Source organism: Lithobates pipiens, unplaced genomic scaffold, assembly GCF_037356315.1.
Source record: "Lithobates pipiens isolate NorthernLeopardFrog02 unplaced genomic scaffold, aLitPip1_a1.2 Scaffold_22, whole genome shotgun sequence".
Lineage (NCBI taxonomy): Eukaryota > Metazoa > Chordata > Amphibia > Anura > Ranidae > Lithobates > Lithobates pipiens.
In genome coordinates, this window is record NW_027507784.1 from 84,503,576 (window position 1) to 84,521,430 (window position 17,855).

At 45.3% G+C, this 17,855-nt stretch overlaps 1 protein-coding gene across 1 annotated transcript; it reads left to right on the forward strand.

Annotated features, from left to right (window-relative positions):
• The first annotated feature begins 11,024 nt into the window (after positions 1-11,024).
• On the forward strand, positions 11,025-16,824 carry LOC143925413 (uncharacterized). Its single transcript, XM_077449966.1, has 2 exons — positions 11,025-11,062; positions 15,336-16,824. Exon 2 carries the CDS (start codon positions 15,346-15,348, stop codon positions 16,363-16,365), a length of 1,020 nt encoding a protein of 339 aa, XP_077306092.1. The 5' UTR covers positions 11,025-11,062; positions 15,336-15,345; the 3' UTR covers positions 16,366-16,824.
• Positions 16,825-17,855: the final 1,031 nt, after the last annotated feature.

Sequence of the window (17,855 nt, forward strand, 5' to 3'; positions counted from 1 at the left end):
TCCACGATAATGACACTTTCAGACAAGATGACTGGACTTACAATTCTTCAGGTCCGGCGGAAGGCAGAGGTTTTTGGCTCCATTGCAATCCCTTTAGAGCTACAGTATGCCTGCACATGTGAAACCCTGTTTGTCATCTAGAAGAGTCTTCTATGGGTGTTTCCTTGGCCTTCCCCCTGCCCCAGAGTTCCGGATGGGGGCTATTAGTTTGCTACTTTTCCCGTGTGGGAGCCCCACGGGCTTCAATACAGAAAATACTACGGTTTTTTGCTGTTTAACTGTTTTTATTTTCTTTTTCCTTTTACTTAATTTTCTCTCTCTCAGGATCACAATGGACAAAGACTATATCCAGGTCTGCCTGCGCCCGTCTGGGCGCTTCTTCCTAGATGCTGCTGCTCGTGCCGGACTTTTTTCCCCCCTATTTTGGGGCATCTCAGGTGATGCGACTTCCCAGTCGCTTGTTGCTGTTCTATATGTGTTAACTGCATTTTTCCTCCCTGGTTGTTTACGAATGTTAACATGGTCACTCCTATCTGCACTTATGTTTTGTATTCCTGATGGCTAAGGTTAGATTTCTTTCTTGGAATGTCAGGGGACTGGGCAGCCCGGTAAAGAGGCTGGCGGTGTTGCGGCACCTTAAAGATATGAAGGCTGGTATTGTGTGTCTGCAGGAGACGCATTTTGCTCCTGCTGGTACACATAGCCTTGGGTCTAGGCTGTATACCCAGCAATTCCACTCTACATACTCTGCTTATGCAAGAGGAGTGAGTATCCTGATTAGACACCATACTCAATTCTCTTGCTCCCAACAGGTTATTGACCCTGGGGGGCGGTACATCTTCTTGCTGTGTAAGATTGCTACTGTACACTGCATTATTGCCAACATTTATATCCCGCCTCCGTACTCAGCGGAGATTCTTAGGCGCCTAGCTGGGTTCATGGCACAGTTCCCTGGCATACCCCTGCTGGCAATGGGTGATTTTAATAACTATGTTAATGGCCTGTGGGATAAGATTCCAACTCCTCCTGTAGTCCCCTCCCGCCCTAATGGCGATACTCCCTTTGCAGCCCTATTAGCCGAACTTGGGCTGGTAGATGTCTGGCGGAGAGCCCACCCCCACACCCGTTTGTACTCCTGTTGCTCTCCAGCGTTTGGGAGCTTGTCTAGAATAGACTTGGGACTGGGGAACTCCGCCCTTCTTCCCCTAATTAGTGACTCTGGCTATGGGGTTAGACATGTGTCTGACCACTCTTCTTTGTGGATTGAGATATCCATATCTGCTGACCTTGCACCTAGGAGTTGGAAGCTTAACCCCTTTTGGCTTGCACTTTTTCCGCAACCTGACCCCATAGCAAGTGCCCTTAAACTCTTCCTGCAGGACAATTTAGGCTCGGCCTCTATAGGCGTAGTCTGGGATGCAGCTAAGGCCTTCCTTAGAGGGCAATTTATCACTGCTATAAATGGTATAAAACGGAACACTAAAGCCTGGGAAATGGAGGTCAGTAGAGCACTCAGAGAGTCAGAGCAGGCCTATGTTACCAACCCCTCAGAGGACACTAAGAGAACTTGGCTAGGGGCACAGTCTATGTCCAGACAGGTGGCTTTACAACTGGCAGAAAATAAACGATTTTTCCTGCAACAAACACACTTTGAGGAGGGGGAATCGACAGGCCATATGCTGGCTCTGCTGGCAAAGGCTCAGGGTTCTGCACCTATGGTTCATTCGCTGTGCGACTCGCAGGGGGTGACCCATACGGACACCCCTGGGATCTTGCAGGTATTTCGGTCCTTTTACGCAGACTTGTACTCATCCAAGGTGCAGCCGGGTGACGGGGAGATTGTGGACTTTTTAGATGGATGTGATATCCCATGCCTGTCTGCGTCGGACGGGAGCTGTTGAACGCCCCCATAACGGAGGATGAATTGGCTTCTGCACTGGAACGTTCCCATAATAACAAAGCTCCGGGGGCGGATGGCCTCCCGTCCGAGGTATACAGGCGTTACGCTGGTGTTCTTTTGCCCACCCTTTTGAAAGTGTTTAACAACGCCCTAGAGACGGGGGTTCTGCCTGCTTCTATGAACGAAGCAATCATAATTGTACTTCTAAAGCCGGGTAAGGTAGCGACATCACCGAACGCATATAGACCCATCTCCTTGCTCACGACAGACGTTAAACTATTGGCTCGGGTCTTGGCTACGAGATTGTCCCTGGTAATACACAAACTTATTCATAGGGATCAATCAGGGTTTATTCCCTCGCGGTCGACTGCCCTAAATATTCGCCGTTTATTCCTAAACCTACAGGTCCCTGTGGATAACCCCGGTAATCAGGCCGTCCTCTCGCTGGACGTGGCTAAGGCCTTTGATAGTGTTGAATGGCCTTATCTGTGGAAAGTGATGGAGAGGATGGGGCTGGGCAGTACCTTTATTAGCTGGGTCCAACTGCTATACGCGAAGCCTACGGCTAGAATTAGAGCTAATGCGGAGCTCTCCGACCCATTTCTGCTGTATAGAGGCACGAGACAGGGGTGCCCTTTGTCACCCCTGCTCTTTGCCATGGCGCTTGAGCCACTGGCAGCCAGAATGAGATCGGCTCCGGACATTGTTGGATTCTGCAGGCCCACTGGGACGGATGTGGTTTCACTATACGCGGATGACACGCTTATATATCTGGGGGACACACAGGGTTCCCTCACAGCAACTATGCACTTGATTACCCTTTTTGGTACATTATCCGGTTTTAGGATAAACTGGGATAAGTCTTTGTTAATGCCCTTGTCCCCTCTAACGGCACCTCTACCCCCATGTGCAAACATGATCCAGACGGTTGCTTCGTTTAAATACCTGGGGGTGCAGATATCCCCTGAGGTGACGAACTATGCCAATCTGAATCTTTTACCGCTATTACTTAAGTTCAGAGAAAAGTGTAAAATTTGGTGTAAATTACCGCTATCGGTAGTGGGAAGGGTGAACCTCATTAAAATGGTATGGGCCCCGCAGTTGCTCTACGTTTGTCATAACTCGCCGACCTGGATTCCGAAACGTTGGTTCGATAAAATTGACTCTCAGTTTAGGGAACTAATATGGTGTAGAAAGACGGCCAGGATTAGTTTACTTACCCTGCAATATAATAAGGACGAAGGGGGGTTGGCACTTCCACATGCTAGGTTATATTTTTTGGCTTCGCAGCTCCAACACTTGGGTGGTTGGGGGTTGGATGATCCCCTGGACCCGATACGGAGGATACTTGATGACACTGTCGCCCCGGACATGGCATTATCCAGGTTGGAGGCAGGCTTCCCTCATATGGACAGGAGTTCCCCGACTATTATACTGCTGAATACCCTGTGGTCCCATGTTAAACGACTATTGCGAATACGTGGCTTCCTTGCGCTCACCCCTATCTGGCGGAATGCTAATTATGGTGAGCTTTTTAAGCTCAAGGGATTTGGTAACTGGAGAAGGAGAGGTCTCCGGTACCTCTCGCAGTTGTATAGTGGCCAGGTGCTGAAGTCCTTTATGGAAATACAGGCTGAGTTTGGCATACCACGTAGGGACTTTTTTAAATACTTACAGTTACGACATGCGCTACAGACACAAGCACGAAGTATGCAGCTTTGCCAATCGGACCATGCTGTAGTACAAGGAATATTCATGCAGACTGAACGTCAGGGTATGATATCTAGGGGGTATGCTATTCTTCTTGGCGCGGTGCAGGACCCGGCACGTCTTCCATGTCGGCAGGGGTGGGAGGCGGACCTGGGGCCTGTGGACGCGGAGACCTGGAACCTTTGTTTGTCCTCCGCTCCATTGGTGTCGGTATCGGCCTCCCATAGGCTCTCCCACTTATATTTACTGCATAGGGTTTATAGGACACCGGTTAAACTGCACAGTTGGGGTGTTAGGGGATCCCCCCTTTGCCCTAAATGTATGTGGGACCATGGGGATCTCATGCATATGTTCTGGAGGTGCCCGAAACTCAAACGGTATTGGGATGAGATCCTTGACACTATCTCTTCTGTGTTCTCTGTTGGTATTCCGCGGTGTCCGTTGGTCTGCCTGCTGGGGGCCCTGGATGAAGAATCGTTAACGCCTTCGGTTCTTACTGCCATTATTAGGTTACTATACGTAGCCAGGAAATTGATAGCACGATTGTGGATAACACACAGGGTTCCCACCAGGCAGCAATGGACAGACCAGGTGAACCAGATGCTGATCAGGGAAAAGCTAACATACCAACACAGAAATGCACCGCACAAATTTAATGCTATGTGGGGGGACTGGCTCGAGGTTCCGGGGCTAGCCCCCCACCAACTTATACAGGACAGACTTTTACAGGGCTGAATGTGGGTCCAGGGCCATATGCTTGGAGGCATATAGACACTCTTGACCTCGTTAAGGGGCTACTTCTAAGTCTCTCCCTCACCCGGTGTTTGTAGGGGGTGTAGGGAGACATCAGCAGGACTGGGTGGAGGGACGCTGACCGCAGTGCATAGTCATTGTAATTATATGGTTGTCTCCTGATGCAATGTGATCTCTGAGAGACTGCTACTTTTATTTCTATTCTTGGTTCATTTTTCTTATTTTTTTTTAGTTTCGTTGACATTTTCTATGTCTCAGTGGTTTACAAACCGGGTCAATTTGTACTTTGTGTTCCTTGTATACCTTTGGATGTAAAAACCAATGCTGCTGTACGACTGTACTTTGTTTCTATGTTTGGTTTGTACCATGTGTGTTTTGCAATAAAAACTATTTGATTTAAAAAAGTCCTTCATTGCAAACGGTGTGCAATCACACTGCAATGGTTAACTGGTTGATAACATTAGAAGGGAAAAACGCTTTTACTTGTCTGATCCCCCCACTCCTACGGCAAACGGCACTCCCCTACACTCTGGCAGTAGACTATTCCTTAGTGTCCTCACATCCAGTGCAGGACATGGAGCGCTTTCTGGTGAGCTGCGGTACAATGCTACATGTCTGTATTTTACTGCAGCTCATCACACTTCTCAGCTGCGTTGCAATGTAAATGGAGTACATAGAAAATAACGTAGGTCATTCATGTGGTGTGAATGAGCCCCTACGGGCTACCTTCACCTTTTGGGGCTCATCCACACTAGCAATCCAGAGGTAGTGAGCCACGTCTTTACCGCCCCTCAACCATTCCCAATTTAGTTGTAGATGCTGTGGCCGGGGGGGGGGGGGGGGCATGGTCATGAGGCTTTACTTCATAGCCAGGGACTATACCCCCTGATGATTTTGGTGGGCATAGCATGACAAATGTAAATGAATGGGGCTGCTCTGTAAACTCCCCACAACCACATGCAGTGCAGAGTTCAAGTAGTTAAAGAATAACTCCACTTTTATTGAGAAAAAAACATCCCCCCCCCCCCCGGATGATCTATGTACATTACAAGAATGTTGACAAACTTTGTTGCAGATTCCACCCTTTTGTTATTCTGAAGAAATCCCTGTGTGTTTGTCTGTATCCATTTGCAGAAGTGAGTCTAATGGGAGTGGCTTCTTAATTATCAACCAGCTGCTGCACCTGCCTAGCTCTAAGGAGGGAAATTGCAGGACCGGCATCCCTTTAGATATGATTTCCTATTGGGAGTATCTCACTAAAAATTACATTTTTGTTGCAGGGGATGCCTGAATTCAAGCTTGTATATCTGGTTCCTGATCGGCTCACGCAGATATACTGTGGCTGAATGGCTCCCCTGGCCAAAATCCTGTACGGGTACGTCCCTCCCTTTTTCAGCCACCAGAGGGCGTGGGCGAGCTGCACGGTGCCCTCTGGTGATTTGTGTAAACACACAAATCCCTGTGCTATCATGGAAGAGGAGACATATTGTTTGTTCCTACTAAGTAGGAAAAATGATATATCTCCTCTCCTAGTCAATCCCATCCCCATACAGTTAGAACACAGTGAGGGAACACACAATTAACCCCTTGATCACCCCCTAGTTTTAACCCCTTCCCTGCCAGTGACATTTAGACAGTAATCAGTACAGTTGTATAGCACTGATCACTGTATAAATGCCAACTGTCCCAAAAAAAAGTGTCAAAAGTCTCTGATCTGTTCATTGCAATGTCGCAGTAGTGCTAAAAATAGCAGCTCACCGCCATAACTAGTAAAATAAAAAATCTTTCCAATAATTTATCGACACTAAAAATATGTAGAATGATATGATAAAATATGTAGAAGAATATATATTGGCCTAAACTGATGAAGAAATGAGGCTTTAAAAAAAAAAAAAAGTGATATTTATTATAGAAAAAAACTAAAAAAATATTTTTTTTTTCAAAATTGACGATCTATTTTTGTTTATAGCGCAAAAAATAAAAACTGCAGAGGTGATCAAATACTGGAACTACCGCGCAATTGTCAATTAACGCGACGCAGAGCCAAATTGTAAAAAGTGCCCTGGTCAGGAAGGGGGTAAAATCATCTGGGGCTGAAGTGGATATTAGTGGCAAATTTTGGAAAAATCAGTGAGCCAATCACAGAAGCAGGAAATGACATATCTGAGGGGTGTTCCGTATACATGCTGTGTACAGAACTCCTCCAGGTGGCCATATTACATTGCATTCTACATACAATTACGGAGCTGCAGATTGAAAAGGAAAGGTCATTTTTTTAAATATCATTCAATTGCAATATGACTTGTGTCGCAATTGTACATGCTATATTATTATTATTTATTTGCTAATTTTTTTGTTCATGAAAGTGGAGTTACTCTTTAAGCCTTTCACCGCCAGGTCCATAGGTCGTACGGACCTAATGGCGGGGGTATCACACACAGTCCAGTGGCTGTAGCCACCTACCTGTCAGGTGAGAGAATTCTGCAGCTCCGCTGCCTCCCAATCGCTCACACACACCCTGGTACTGGCATCCCACCCCCACCGCCGTACCGTGCCATTCTTACCGGGATCTGCTTGCCCATCGGGGGGGGGCCCGGGATCTCCACGGCCGGTGCAGGCAGGTAGAGGGGAAGGAGAAGAGCGCACACACGTCCGCTCTCCTTCACTGCTTCTTGTGACCCAGAAAGCGACGAGCTCTCAGTTTTTCCGACTCGCTTTCCCGGGAAAGGATGTCTTGCAATGTGATCAGCATTGCAAAACATTCAGTGGAATACAGGGGAGACATTGGTGGTCTTTTAGACCCTACATATCTCAATAAAGAGAACCTGTCACCTAAAATCATCACATGGGGGACTGTTTGTCCCCCTATGTGATGAATTAAAAAAACTTTTTTTTTTTGCAAAAAAGTAAAGTTACACCCAAGCACATAAACCCCCCAAAAAATTGGTGGCCCCCCCACCCCCACTTATACACACGCATGAACATAAACGCATGTGTCAGGGCGCCTACGCATGAAAGCGTTGATTGCGATACACATGTTACATATTGCCGTGCATGCTGGAATGAGAGTAATAATTTTAACAAGACCTCCTCTGTAACACTAAACTGATACCTTTTTAACCACTTGGGATCCGCGCTATTGCCAAATAACGGCATTAGCGCGGACCTACATTTCCGGGACTACGTCTATTAACGTCGTCCCATGTACGAGCGGCCTGCGCGCCCCCTGAGGGGCGTGCGCAGCGCGCTCTGTGATCGGCGAGTCCATGAGACTCGCCTGATCACCGATCCGTGCAAGGGGTCGATCCCGACCCCTTATCACGTGATCAGCTGTCAGCCAATGACAGCTGATCATGTGATAGAACGGAGCCGGTAATCGGCTATTATTCCTCCTCACGCTGACAGCGCGAGGAGAAAAAAAAAAGCCGATCACCGGCGGCCGTGATCGGGACATCAGTCCCGATCACGGCCAGCAATACAAGCAACCACCTGCCACCTGCCAGTGCCCACCTGCCTCCCGCAGTGCCATCCTGAATAAAAGTAAGTGCCCCCCGTCAGTGCCCCCCGTCAGTGCCCATAGTGCCCACAGTGCCACCCACAGTGCCACCCACAGTGCCCACAATCTGCCTCAAAGGTGCTGCACCCCAGTGCCGCCCATCAGTGCCCAGCAGTGCCGCCCATCAGTGCCCAGCAGTGCCGCCCATCAGTGCCCAGCAGTGCCACCTATCAGAGCCACCTATCAGTGCCACCTATCAGTGCCCATCAGTCCCATCTATCTGTGGTACCTATCAGTGCCCATCCGTGCCACCCATCCGTGCCACTTATCCGTGCCACCCATCCGTGCCATCTTATCTGTGCCCATCTTTGCCCATCAGTGCCGCCTTATCTGTGCCCATCGGTGCCGCCTTATCTGTGCCTATTAGTGCCGCCTTAACTATGCCTATCAGTGCCCACCAGTGCAGCCTATCAGTGCCCACCAATGCAGCCTATCAGTGCCCACCAATGCAGCCCATCAGTGCCCACCAATGCAGCCTATCAGTGCCGCCTAATCAGCGCACTTCAATGAAGGAGAAAAATGACCCGTTTGCAAAATTTTATAACAAACTATTAAAACATGATTTTTTTTTTTTTTGCATCTCCGAGCTGTAACTAAATACCACCAAAAGAAAGCTCTATTTGTGGGAAAAAAATGATAAAAATGTCATTTGGGTACAGTGTTGTATGCCCGCGCAATTGTCATTCAAAGTGCATCAGCGCTGAAAGCTGAATATTGGTCTGGGACTGAGGGGGGTTTAAGTGCCCAGTAAGCAAGTGGTTAAACTTTGCCTATAGAAGATATAATGTACTGAAGTTTTATGTCATTTCAAGGGTGCACAAAAATGTAAGGTTTGGCATGTTGGGTATTTATTTACCCGGCGCATATTTTACTAAGAATTGGGAAATTTATTGTATTTGTCTGCCCTAAAATTCACGTTTGTGACATAAAAAATTGCAACTACCACTATTTTATTCTCTAGGTTGTCTTCTTTCAGAAATGATGTAATATTTGTGAGTTTTGTGGAATCTTCAGGCCTAAAATTATTTTTTAAACATGTGCAAAAAAAACACAAAAATGTCTCTACAAGTGAAAGAGTTAAAGCAGCTGGTGAGGAGACGATACATTGCCTCCTCACTGCCTGTCAAATGCTCTCTAAGGCTGGGTTCACACCTATACAAATCTGATGTGGCTTTCTGCACATCCAATTCGCATAGCAGCAGATTGTGACCGGTTCTCTATGGAGCCGGATCATACATCTCCGCAGCGGCTCCGGAGTGATTTGCACAGGAGACCCGTGCGTAAGGTTGCCACTTCATCCCTTTAAAACCAAACACATATTAATTACACAGGTTCTGTGGCTAGTTAAGGTGGTAATTAAACTCACTTGGAGCCGTATCTGCATTCAGTTAGCCTCAGAACCTGTGTAATTCATATGTGTTCAGGTTTAAAGGGATGAGGTGGCAACTCTACCTGTGTTTCTTTTGGTCTGTTTCAGGTTCAAATTAAGCCAAAAATTCAGCCTGAAATCGGACCTGAAACAGTAAATGAAGACGCACCGGAGTCCTGTGCTGAGCCACTGCGTGTTCTAGTGTGATCCCAGCCTAAAGAGCGGTCCGAACGAAAATTGCTCCTTAGAGACCAAAGCAAAAAGCAAGAGCGAATGAGCGCTTAGAGCAGGTTACATATTTAGCAAAATGTGGAGGTAAAGAATAACTAAAAGCAAACTTTTTTATTTTGGATAGTGTAAAGAGGGATTGGAAAATCTGTCAGGTTTTTATTGCTGTCTGAATCTTCTTCATGAGGAAACTCTCTCTTTATTTGACATGTTTACCGTTATCACTAAAAATGAAAAATCACTACTTTGGGTTGTCCCCAAAACAAGAATAGAGGAGAAATCTTCCAATAGGGACAATAGTTCTGCTGCGGATTCTTTCATTTTTAATGGATTTCCTCTTACTTCCTGTTTTGACTGTGGGACAGGAAGTGAAGGGAAATCTCCCCAATGGGGCTCAGATGGCAAAAAAATAAAAATACTGACGAGTGTTATAACCTTCCCTAAGTGCCGGTTCTCACCGGGGCGACACGACTTGCAGCGTGACTTACAGACGCGACCTGCACACGACTTCAGCAGCGACTTGTAAAACGACTTCTGTATAGAAGTCAATGCAAGTCGCCTGAAGTTGCCCCAAAAATAGTACAGGAACCTTTTTCTAAGTCGGAGCAACTTGAGTCGCTCCTATTAGAACGGTTCCATAGTACAGAATGGAGCGCAACTTGTCAGGCGGCTAAGTCGCTCCTGTGTGAACCGGCACTAAAGCTGGCCAATCATTATTCAATTCTCTTGTATACCAATGGACTCCACTTTGCTCAGTGGGAGATCGATCCGTTGATCCCCGCTGAGCAGGCAGATGACAGGTCTGTCTCCATTCATTGTGCAGAGAAAGACCTGTCAGAGCCCCGCTCTCCTCTATGGGGAGATTGGATGAAAACAGACCGCCTGTCTGTTTTTCATCCGATCCTCCAGACGGATGGAAGATAGGGTCACCATCCATCTGGATTTCACGGACAGGATCGGATCGAATATTGGCAGATATCAGCGGACATGTCACCGCCGACATCCGCCGCTCCATAGAGGTGCATGGAGCGTCCAATCAGGTCCAACTGAAAGGCAGACATGATCAGAGCGCTCGTGTGAAAGGGGCCTTAGATTTACCAAAACCACATAATATGAAGTAAAACTAAACTTTCAATGTGTATGCAATCAGGCAGGCTCTTGCACAACATAGTTGAAGGTAAATCTAAAGGAAATTAAATAAGAAAATTGTATAATGTATGGTCAGCCTCTCTCCCTCCAAAAAATTAAAAAAAAATATTTTAGTTGTACTTTGGCTGCCCAGGATTCCAGGGGTTGGAAACACACAAAATAAAATCTCACATATACTTTGCTAAATAAGAAGCAGTCCAAATTGCAAATGTGTGGCTAATTTTCTTACCAAAAGTCCCCCTGAGATTGTATCAGGTGATTATAATGAAGGTGAACCCAGCCAATCAGAGATCAGTGTGTTGGGTGATCTACATATATAAGAAGGAGCTCAGATTGTTGGGCTCACATGTACTGAGCACCACGGATCTTTTTCAGCTCTGCGCACAGGCTGTACATTGTAAGTATATGGAATTGGCCTTTTCTAGTGTAATTTCTTATACTGAAGAATGTAAACTATAGGTGTTGGGTATGAATGATTTATTTTATATGGATGTGCACTCTTGTATAGTAGGGGTTGGGACATATTTTTATTTTCTCCTCCATCTGCTTGTTGTCCAACATTTCAAGTGTGTCCTGGCTTCTGTCTGACTCCTTCCAGAATCCTCAAGGTCGCATGTGGAGATGGGGAACTGCCATTACTGTATTGTTGTAGGTAACTAGTGGTGTCTGAAACCATATTACTTTCCGGAGATCTTGAGACAACCTAAGCTACACATTGCTACTTTCAGTAGGATGTCCATTCTTGGGCCCACCCTGCACTGACCACACATGGCTATGATTGACTTGAGGCCACCCAGCATACAGTATTGATGGGGCACATAGTGTGGTAGGCTAGGATGAGCCCATTTGAGAGTTGGGAGAGCAGAGCATTACTACAATCCCCCCACCTAATGCCAATAGCAACCAATCAGCATGTACTGGTCTGACTTGAGCAAAGTGACTTCTGATTACATAATTAAGCAAGAACAAAGGATGCCTATCCTGGGTAAAATGTAGCTTGTCAATGATGAGTTTCTCCTAATACCGCTGACTGAGAACAGCCTGCAGATCAGGAAAGTCAATAAGTCAGATCTTCTTCTGATTTGTATACTTGTTCTAGATGAGGCCCTCAGAGTACAGAAGGGATTTCATCAGTATGACAGCCAAGCAACATGCATTTTGAGGTCAGTTATGGTGAGATTTTGACCCTTTAAGTGAGTGTGTCTTAACCACTTAAGGACAGCCACATGCCATTGTACGTCATCACAATGGCATGTACGTGCTTGCCTTCCAGCGGGTGGGGGGTCCGAATGGACCCCCTCCCGCTGGATGCGGTGGTCCGTTTCGCTTCAGGAGCGATCCGGGATGAGGGGATGGCCGTTGGTTTCTGGCCATCCCCTCTCGATCGCTCCTGGCGAATGAGAAGCTTCCTCCCTCTGTGTATTGTATACATAGGCGGGGAGGAAGTGATGTAATTCTCCTCGGGGCGGTCTTTTTGACCGGACTATGAGGACTGGAGAAGACTAAAAGTAAGTGCACCAAACACTACACTGACACTAACTAACACACAGGCAGACAAACCCCCCCCCTCCCCCCCAGTCACAGTGTCACTGAGTGCAGTGATCATTTATTTACTGATCACTGCATTCAGTGTCAGTTGTAAAAGTAAAAACTGTCAGGGCAGTTAGTGTTAGGTCCAGGGTAGCCCCCTACCACCCCCCCAATAAAGGTTTAACCCCCTGATTGCCCCTAGAGTTAACCCTTTCACCCCTTTTACCAGTGTCACTAAGCGATCATTTTTCTGATCGCTGCATTAGTGTCGCTAGGTAGCTAGTTGTTGTTTTTTTTTAGGTTCACTGCCAGGTTTTATAGCGCTAGGTACCCCGATATACTACCCAATAATGGTTTTAACCCCCTGATTGCCCCTAGTTAACCCTTTCACCAGTGATCACCGTATAAGTGTTACGGGTGACTCTGGTTAGTTTGCTTTTTATAGCATCAGGGCACCCACCATTTATTACCCACCCGGCGGGTGATATCAATTAGGTTTTAGGGTCAGGGTCTGTGTTGCCCCAGGCAGCGCTAGGTTAGTGCCAGTACCACTAACATCCACGTGCAAAGCATACACCTCCCGTAGTGGTATAGAATCTGAACAGATCAATATCTGATCAGATCTATACTAGCGGTATACTCCCCAGCAGTTTAGGGTTCCAAAAAAACACATTGTTAGCGGGATCAGCCCAGATACCTGCTAGCACCTACGTTTTGCCACTCCGCCCAGACCACCCAAGTGCAGTATCGATCGATCACTGTCACTTACAAAACACTAAAAACATAAGTGCAGCGATCGCAGAGTCAGGCCTGATCCCTGCGATCGCTAACTTTTTTTTTTTTTTTTTTTTTTTTTTTTGGTAGCGTTTTATATTTAAATCCGGAAGGCAGTGCTTGGTTTTCGAGGTCCAGTACGTGGCTAGGCTCCCAAAAAGTCCCCCCACATGTGGTATCCCCGTACTCGGGAGAAGCAGCAGAATTTATTTTGGGGTGTAATTTGACTTATGCCCATAGCATGTGTGAGCAATATATCCTTTTTTTTTTTTTTTTCTCATTATTCAATCACTTGGGACAAAAAAAATATATTCAATGGGCTCAACATGCCTCTCAGCAATTTCCTTGGGGTAATTTGGGGGGGGGGGGGGGTTTGTACTGCCCTGCCATTTTAGCCCCTCAAGAAATGAGATAGGCAGTCATAAATTAAAAGCTGTGTAAAATCCAGAAAATTATACTCTAGTTTGTAGACGCTATAACTTTTGCGCAAACCAAAAAATATACGCTTATTGACTTTTTTTTTTTTTTTTTTTTTCTAAAGACATGTGGCTGAATACATTTTGCCCTAAATGTATGACTAAAGTTTAGTTTATTCGATTTTTCTTATAACAAAAAGTAGAAAATATTTTTTTTTTTCTCAAAATTTTCAGTCTTTTTCCATTTATATCGCAAAAAATAAAAATCGTGGAGGCAATCAAATACCACCAAAAGAGAGCTCTATTTGTGGGACGAAAAGGACGCAAATTTCGTTTGGGTACAACATTGCATGACCGTGCAATTACCAGTTAAAGCAGTGCGAAATTGTAAAAAGACCTCTGGTCCTTAGGCTGTTAATTGGTCTGGGGATGAAGGTGTTAATGTATTCCTAAACCCAGGACCCTGCATGCACTATATCTGATCTCCCACAGTACATGGAAATGCAATTCTTTAGTAAATCTAAATGGCTAAATTCCTTTTTCTCGTTAACAGTGTATGTATATAGCAGTCTTGTGACTTTTACTGCGCTCCTGAGAATGATCCCTAGTTTAAAATGCTTGTAAAATCCTATAATCCGCTCTATTACTGTAGTGTGTGTTTCTGTAATAGATTATTGTAACATACAACTCAACCTTTTGAGATGGAAATGAGGGACACCTATCTGCAAACCTATGCAGGCATAGGACACACCCCTTGCCACACCCCCTTAAAGAATTGTAGAAAAAACACAAGATTGGTTAAACCTTAAAGGATAAATCCTTTATATTGGCTTTTGGAATTTACAAATACAGCAATTTATAAAATGGATGAAAGGTTTAGCACTGCAAACACTTTATCTTTCAAAAAATAAAAAGTGCATTTTATATACAACTCTATAGATCAGACTGAAATGAGGAACTTTGCTCCAAATCAGAGATAGTCCCTCAAAATCATGGCCAGGTGGGTGCTATGCTGTAATGGTGCATATTATAGGATTTTTACAAGCATTTTAACTTGGTTCACACTGGGAACTCCTGACAGGGAGAGGGGGACAGAAGATGGCATATTACATGGTAAGACCTACCCCAAAAATAAGCACTACTGTCTTATTTTTGGGGAAACAAGGTATCGGTATTTTGGTTAAAGCAGGTAGTTATTTTCATTCTCCTGACTGTTCTGGGGCTGCCGTACCCCTGACCCTCTGGACAGTGCTGATTGGCCCTGTGCTGATCTCATGCACCTTCCCAAGAGAAACTCTAGCAATACACACAACTGAGCATGTGCAGAGTGCCCCCTCCCAGCTCTGTACTATCAGACTGGGTGCTGCTTAAGAAGGGGAGGATAAGAGAAGACGGGATCAAAGTTACTTTATTTTTACAGTTGTAGCTTTAAACTTTTTAAAGACACCTGTACCTGCCCATATTGCATGTTCCATCAATGCACAAACTGGGTTTAACATTCCTTTCATGGAAATGTAAATGAGGACGTGCTGGAAAAGATCACTACAGATCTGGGGAAAAAAATATGGACTCTCCTGAAGACCATACTATAACCAGAAAATGTGGGGGGCAGGGGGAGTTCAGGTTGGCATTACTTTCCCCCTCTTAGCACTCAGTAGCTGACACTTTAGTACTACAAATGAAGTTGGTGCTGGAAGATTTCTGCTGCCCAGTGCTGTGATAGCTATATGTTCCTTGTTCAGACCTATGTAATGGGTAATATACTTACTCATGGCAGCAGCCTAACATACTGTAATGGCCTGGGGGGGGGGGGGGCATATACTTTCCCTTTTCTCAGCCCAGTCCCCCCTTTAACTAGAATGTTTTCTTGTACTGCATCTGTAAAATCTAAAATGGCTTAACTGGTTAATGGGTGCATATCTTAATTGTATTGGTTTCTCTTCCTTTCAGCATCTCAGCTATGATTGTCCCAAAGAGCAAAAGCAAAGCAGATTTTTGTGGCGTGGACCAGTATTACTATATTGTCAGGCCAGACCTTAATTGTTACATGAGATCATCGAACTTTAATCATGGAGAAGGGCTGGATGTCTTCAGCTTGCACCCATCCTGCAGGAATGGAGATCATTACGTGGCCTATGAGGATGACCACTTCTACATTATCAAGTCAGACCACTACCGTCGAGTTACAAACATGAACACAGATGACAGTGCAGTTGTTTATTCCCTACACCCTAACTGTCAAGGGGGCAGTCATTATTGTTCGGCTTTTGGATACTTCTATATCATTTTTCAGGACCGAGGGGTCTATCGCCGAACAAGGAACATGAACAAATATGAAGCGGGTGAAGAATTCACGCTACACCCGGAATGCAGAAATGGCCTTTATTATTTTGGTGTGAGAAATTACTACTATTTTGTGAATCCTGAGGACCAATGGGGAGGGATTAAGTACACAAGATGTACCAACTTCAACAAAAACGAGGGCGTTGATACCTACTCGTTCCATCCCAGCATCTACGGCTTTCTGCCTGGAGGCTTGGCTATTGCCAAGGGCCCATCCTATGGTGAGTGGGTGTGCATCAAGACCATTGACAATGACTCCCAGACCCCCCTTCAATGGAAGAATCAGGTTTCCAAGAAGGTTGGATATGAAAAGGAGAAGGTATCCAGTATGGAGCACAACTGGAAAGTAACAGCAACTGTCTCGGCCGAGACAGGAGGATTGGGTGCTTTGATCACTAAGGCCCAGTTTTCCCTTAGCACTGAATACGGTGGCTCTAGTACAAACACAGAGAAAGAGAATTGGAATGAGGTCACTGAAGTTGCGGAGACAATGACACTCACTGTGGAGCCAAAACAAAAAGTCTACATCTTTGTCTACCAGATGGGATTGGGAAAAGAGCCTGTGCTACATTGCCGTGACATGAGAATTCTTGACAAGCCTTCTCCACCTACTGATAACCCCCTTCCACATGCATGAAATTAGTTCTGGATTTCCAAAGTTGATGTGTCTTCAGTCACTCCTATTAGCAGTGGACCTATACTAGTTCTCATACTGGACAATGTAAGACTTTCACAGGAGAGGTTTTGAGCAGATTGTAATTCCTTCCCTTGTGGTCAATGCTCTGCTGCCATACCATTGATAATCCTGTAGGGCTGTAGAACATTCCTGTTTTCACTTTGTGCCCACCTGGGCAAGTGATGTGGCTTCCCCTCCCTCTGTGTGAAGACAGGATGGGAAATGTCCTAGTACCAGGATATCAGGGGTAGCGAGTGCAATCTACTTCAGAGTACTTTCTGTGACATTTGCCCTTTATGACTGATGCCAAGGTTCACTTCAAAGGACAACTTTAAAATTGTAAACCTTGGCAGACTGAGAAAGTGGTGACCATTGCATTTGGACCATAATTCTGTTTAATAAATATGCTTTGAAATTGCATTTCCTGTGTCCTGCTTAATTTTAAAACTTAAGAACTCCACAAAACACAGCTGCATTTTTAAACTACAACATTTAATGGTGTAACTTTTTGTGCAGTTTTTGCAAAATCTCTCCCTACCACACTAGTGTTTGTCGTCTGTACCCTGGTTCAGCAAAATCTGTTAGCGGTCAGAATATATTTCCTATGTGCGGTTTGCGTCATAGGAATTCCTGATAATTCAGAAGCATCCAAAATACAAATTTTTTATTTTTTATTTTTGCTGAATTTCAGATCCAAATTCTGTTACAATGGAAACGTGACTGGTGTTCTGTTGACTAATCAGATTTTCTGCTGCTGAGTGAAGGTTGGGGTGTGTGAATTTTAATGGGAGTGGGAGATTATGAATGTTCGTTTAATATTCTGTTACGATGAAGTTAAAAACCCAGGGATGGTGGGAGCCCCTCATGTCAAGTACTTTTCTGCAGAAGAGTGACATTTTGCAACCTGACTTTGGGGCAAAGTATCTCAGGGCCACTTGTAGCTAGGAACCCTAAATTTGGTATGCTAACACATCACTACCAAATCACCAAATTTGGGGTTTCTAGCACCAAGTGGCCCCAAAGTCGGGTTGCAAAATGTCATTCTCAGCTGCAGTAAAGTGCTTGACATTTTGCGGCCACATAACTCAGGGTCACTTGGAGCTAGAAACCCCAAATTTGGAGATGTTGTAGTACTATGTTTGCATACCAAATTTGGCGTTTTGAGATGCGTGGCCCCAAATTTGGGTCCTTTTTTGAATTCTTTAGCATTGTAATTCGGATGCGTCTGAATTTAGATTCAAAACAAAATGCACATGTCTAGATGGAAGTAGGACTGATATTGCAGGGCCCAGTAGGATGACAGTTGTACAATAGTTGTGTTGTACCAGTGTGAGCCCGGCCTAAAAGGGAAAGTTGTGAGCAGCCCTTCTGGCTGAGGTACCCAATCTGGGAGAGCTCACACAGGCCAGAAAGTTATATAATTTCTTGCATGCTGAAGTATATTTAACAGA

Bases quoted from the DNA above. Each gene is read 5' to 3' on its own strand.
- LOC143925413 (XM_077449966.1), top strand. From the start codon at position 15,346: ATGATTGTCCCAAAGAGCAAAAGCAAAGCAGATTTTTGTGGCGTGGAC.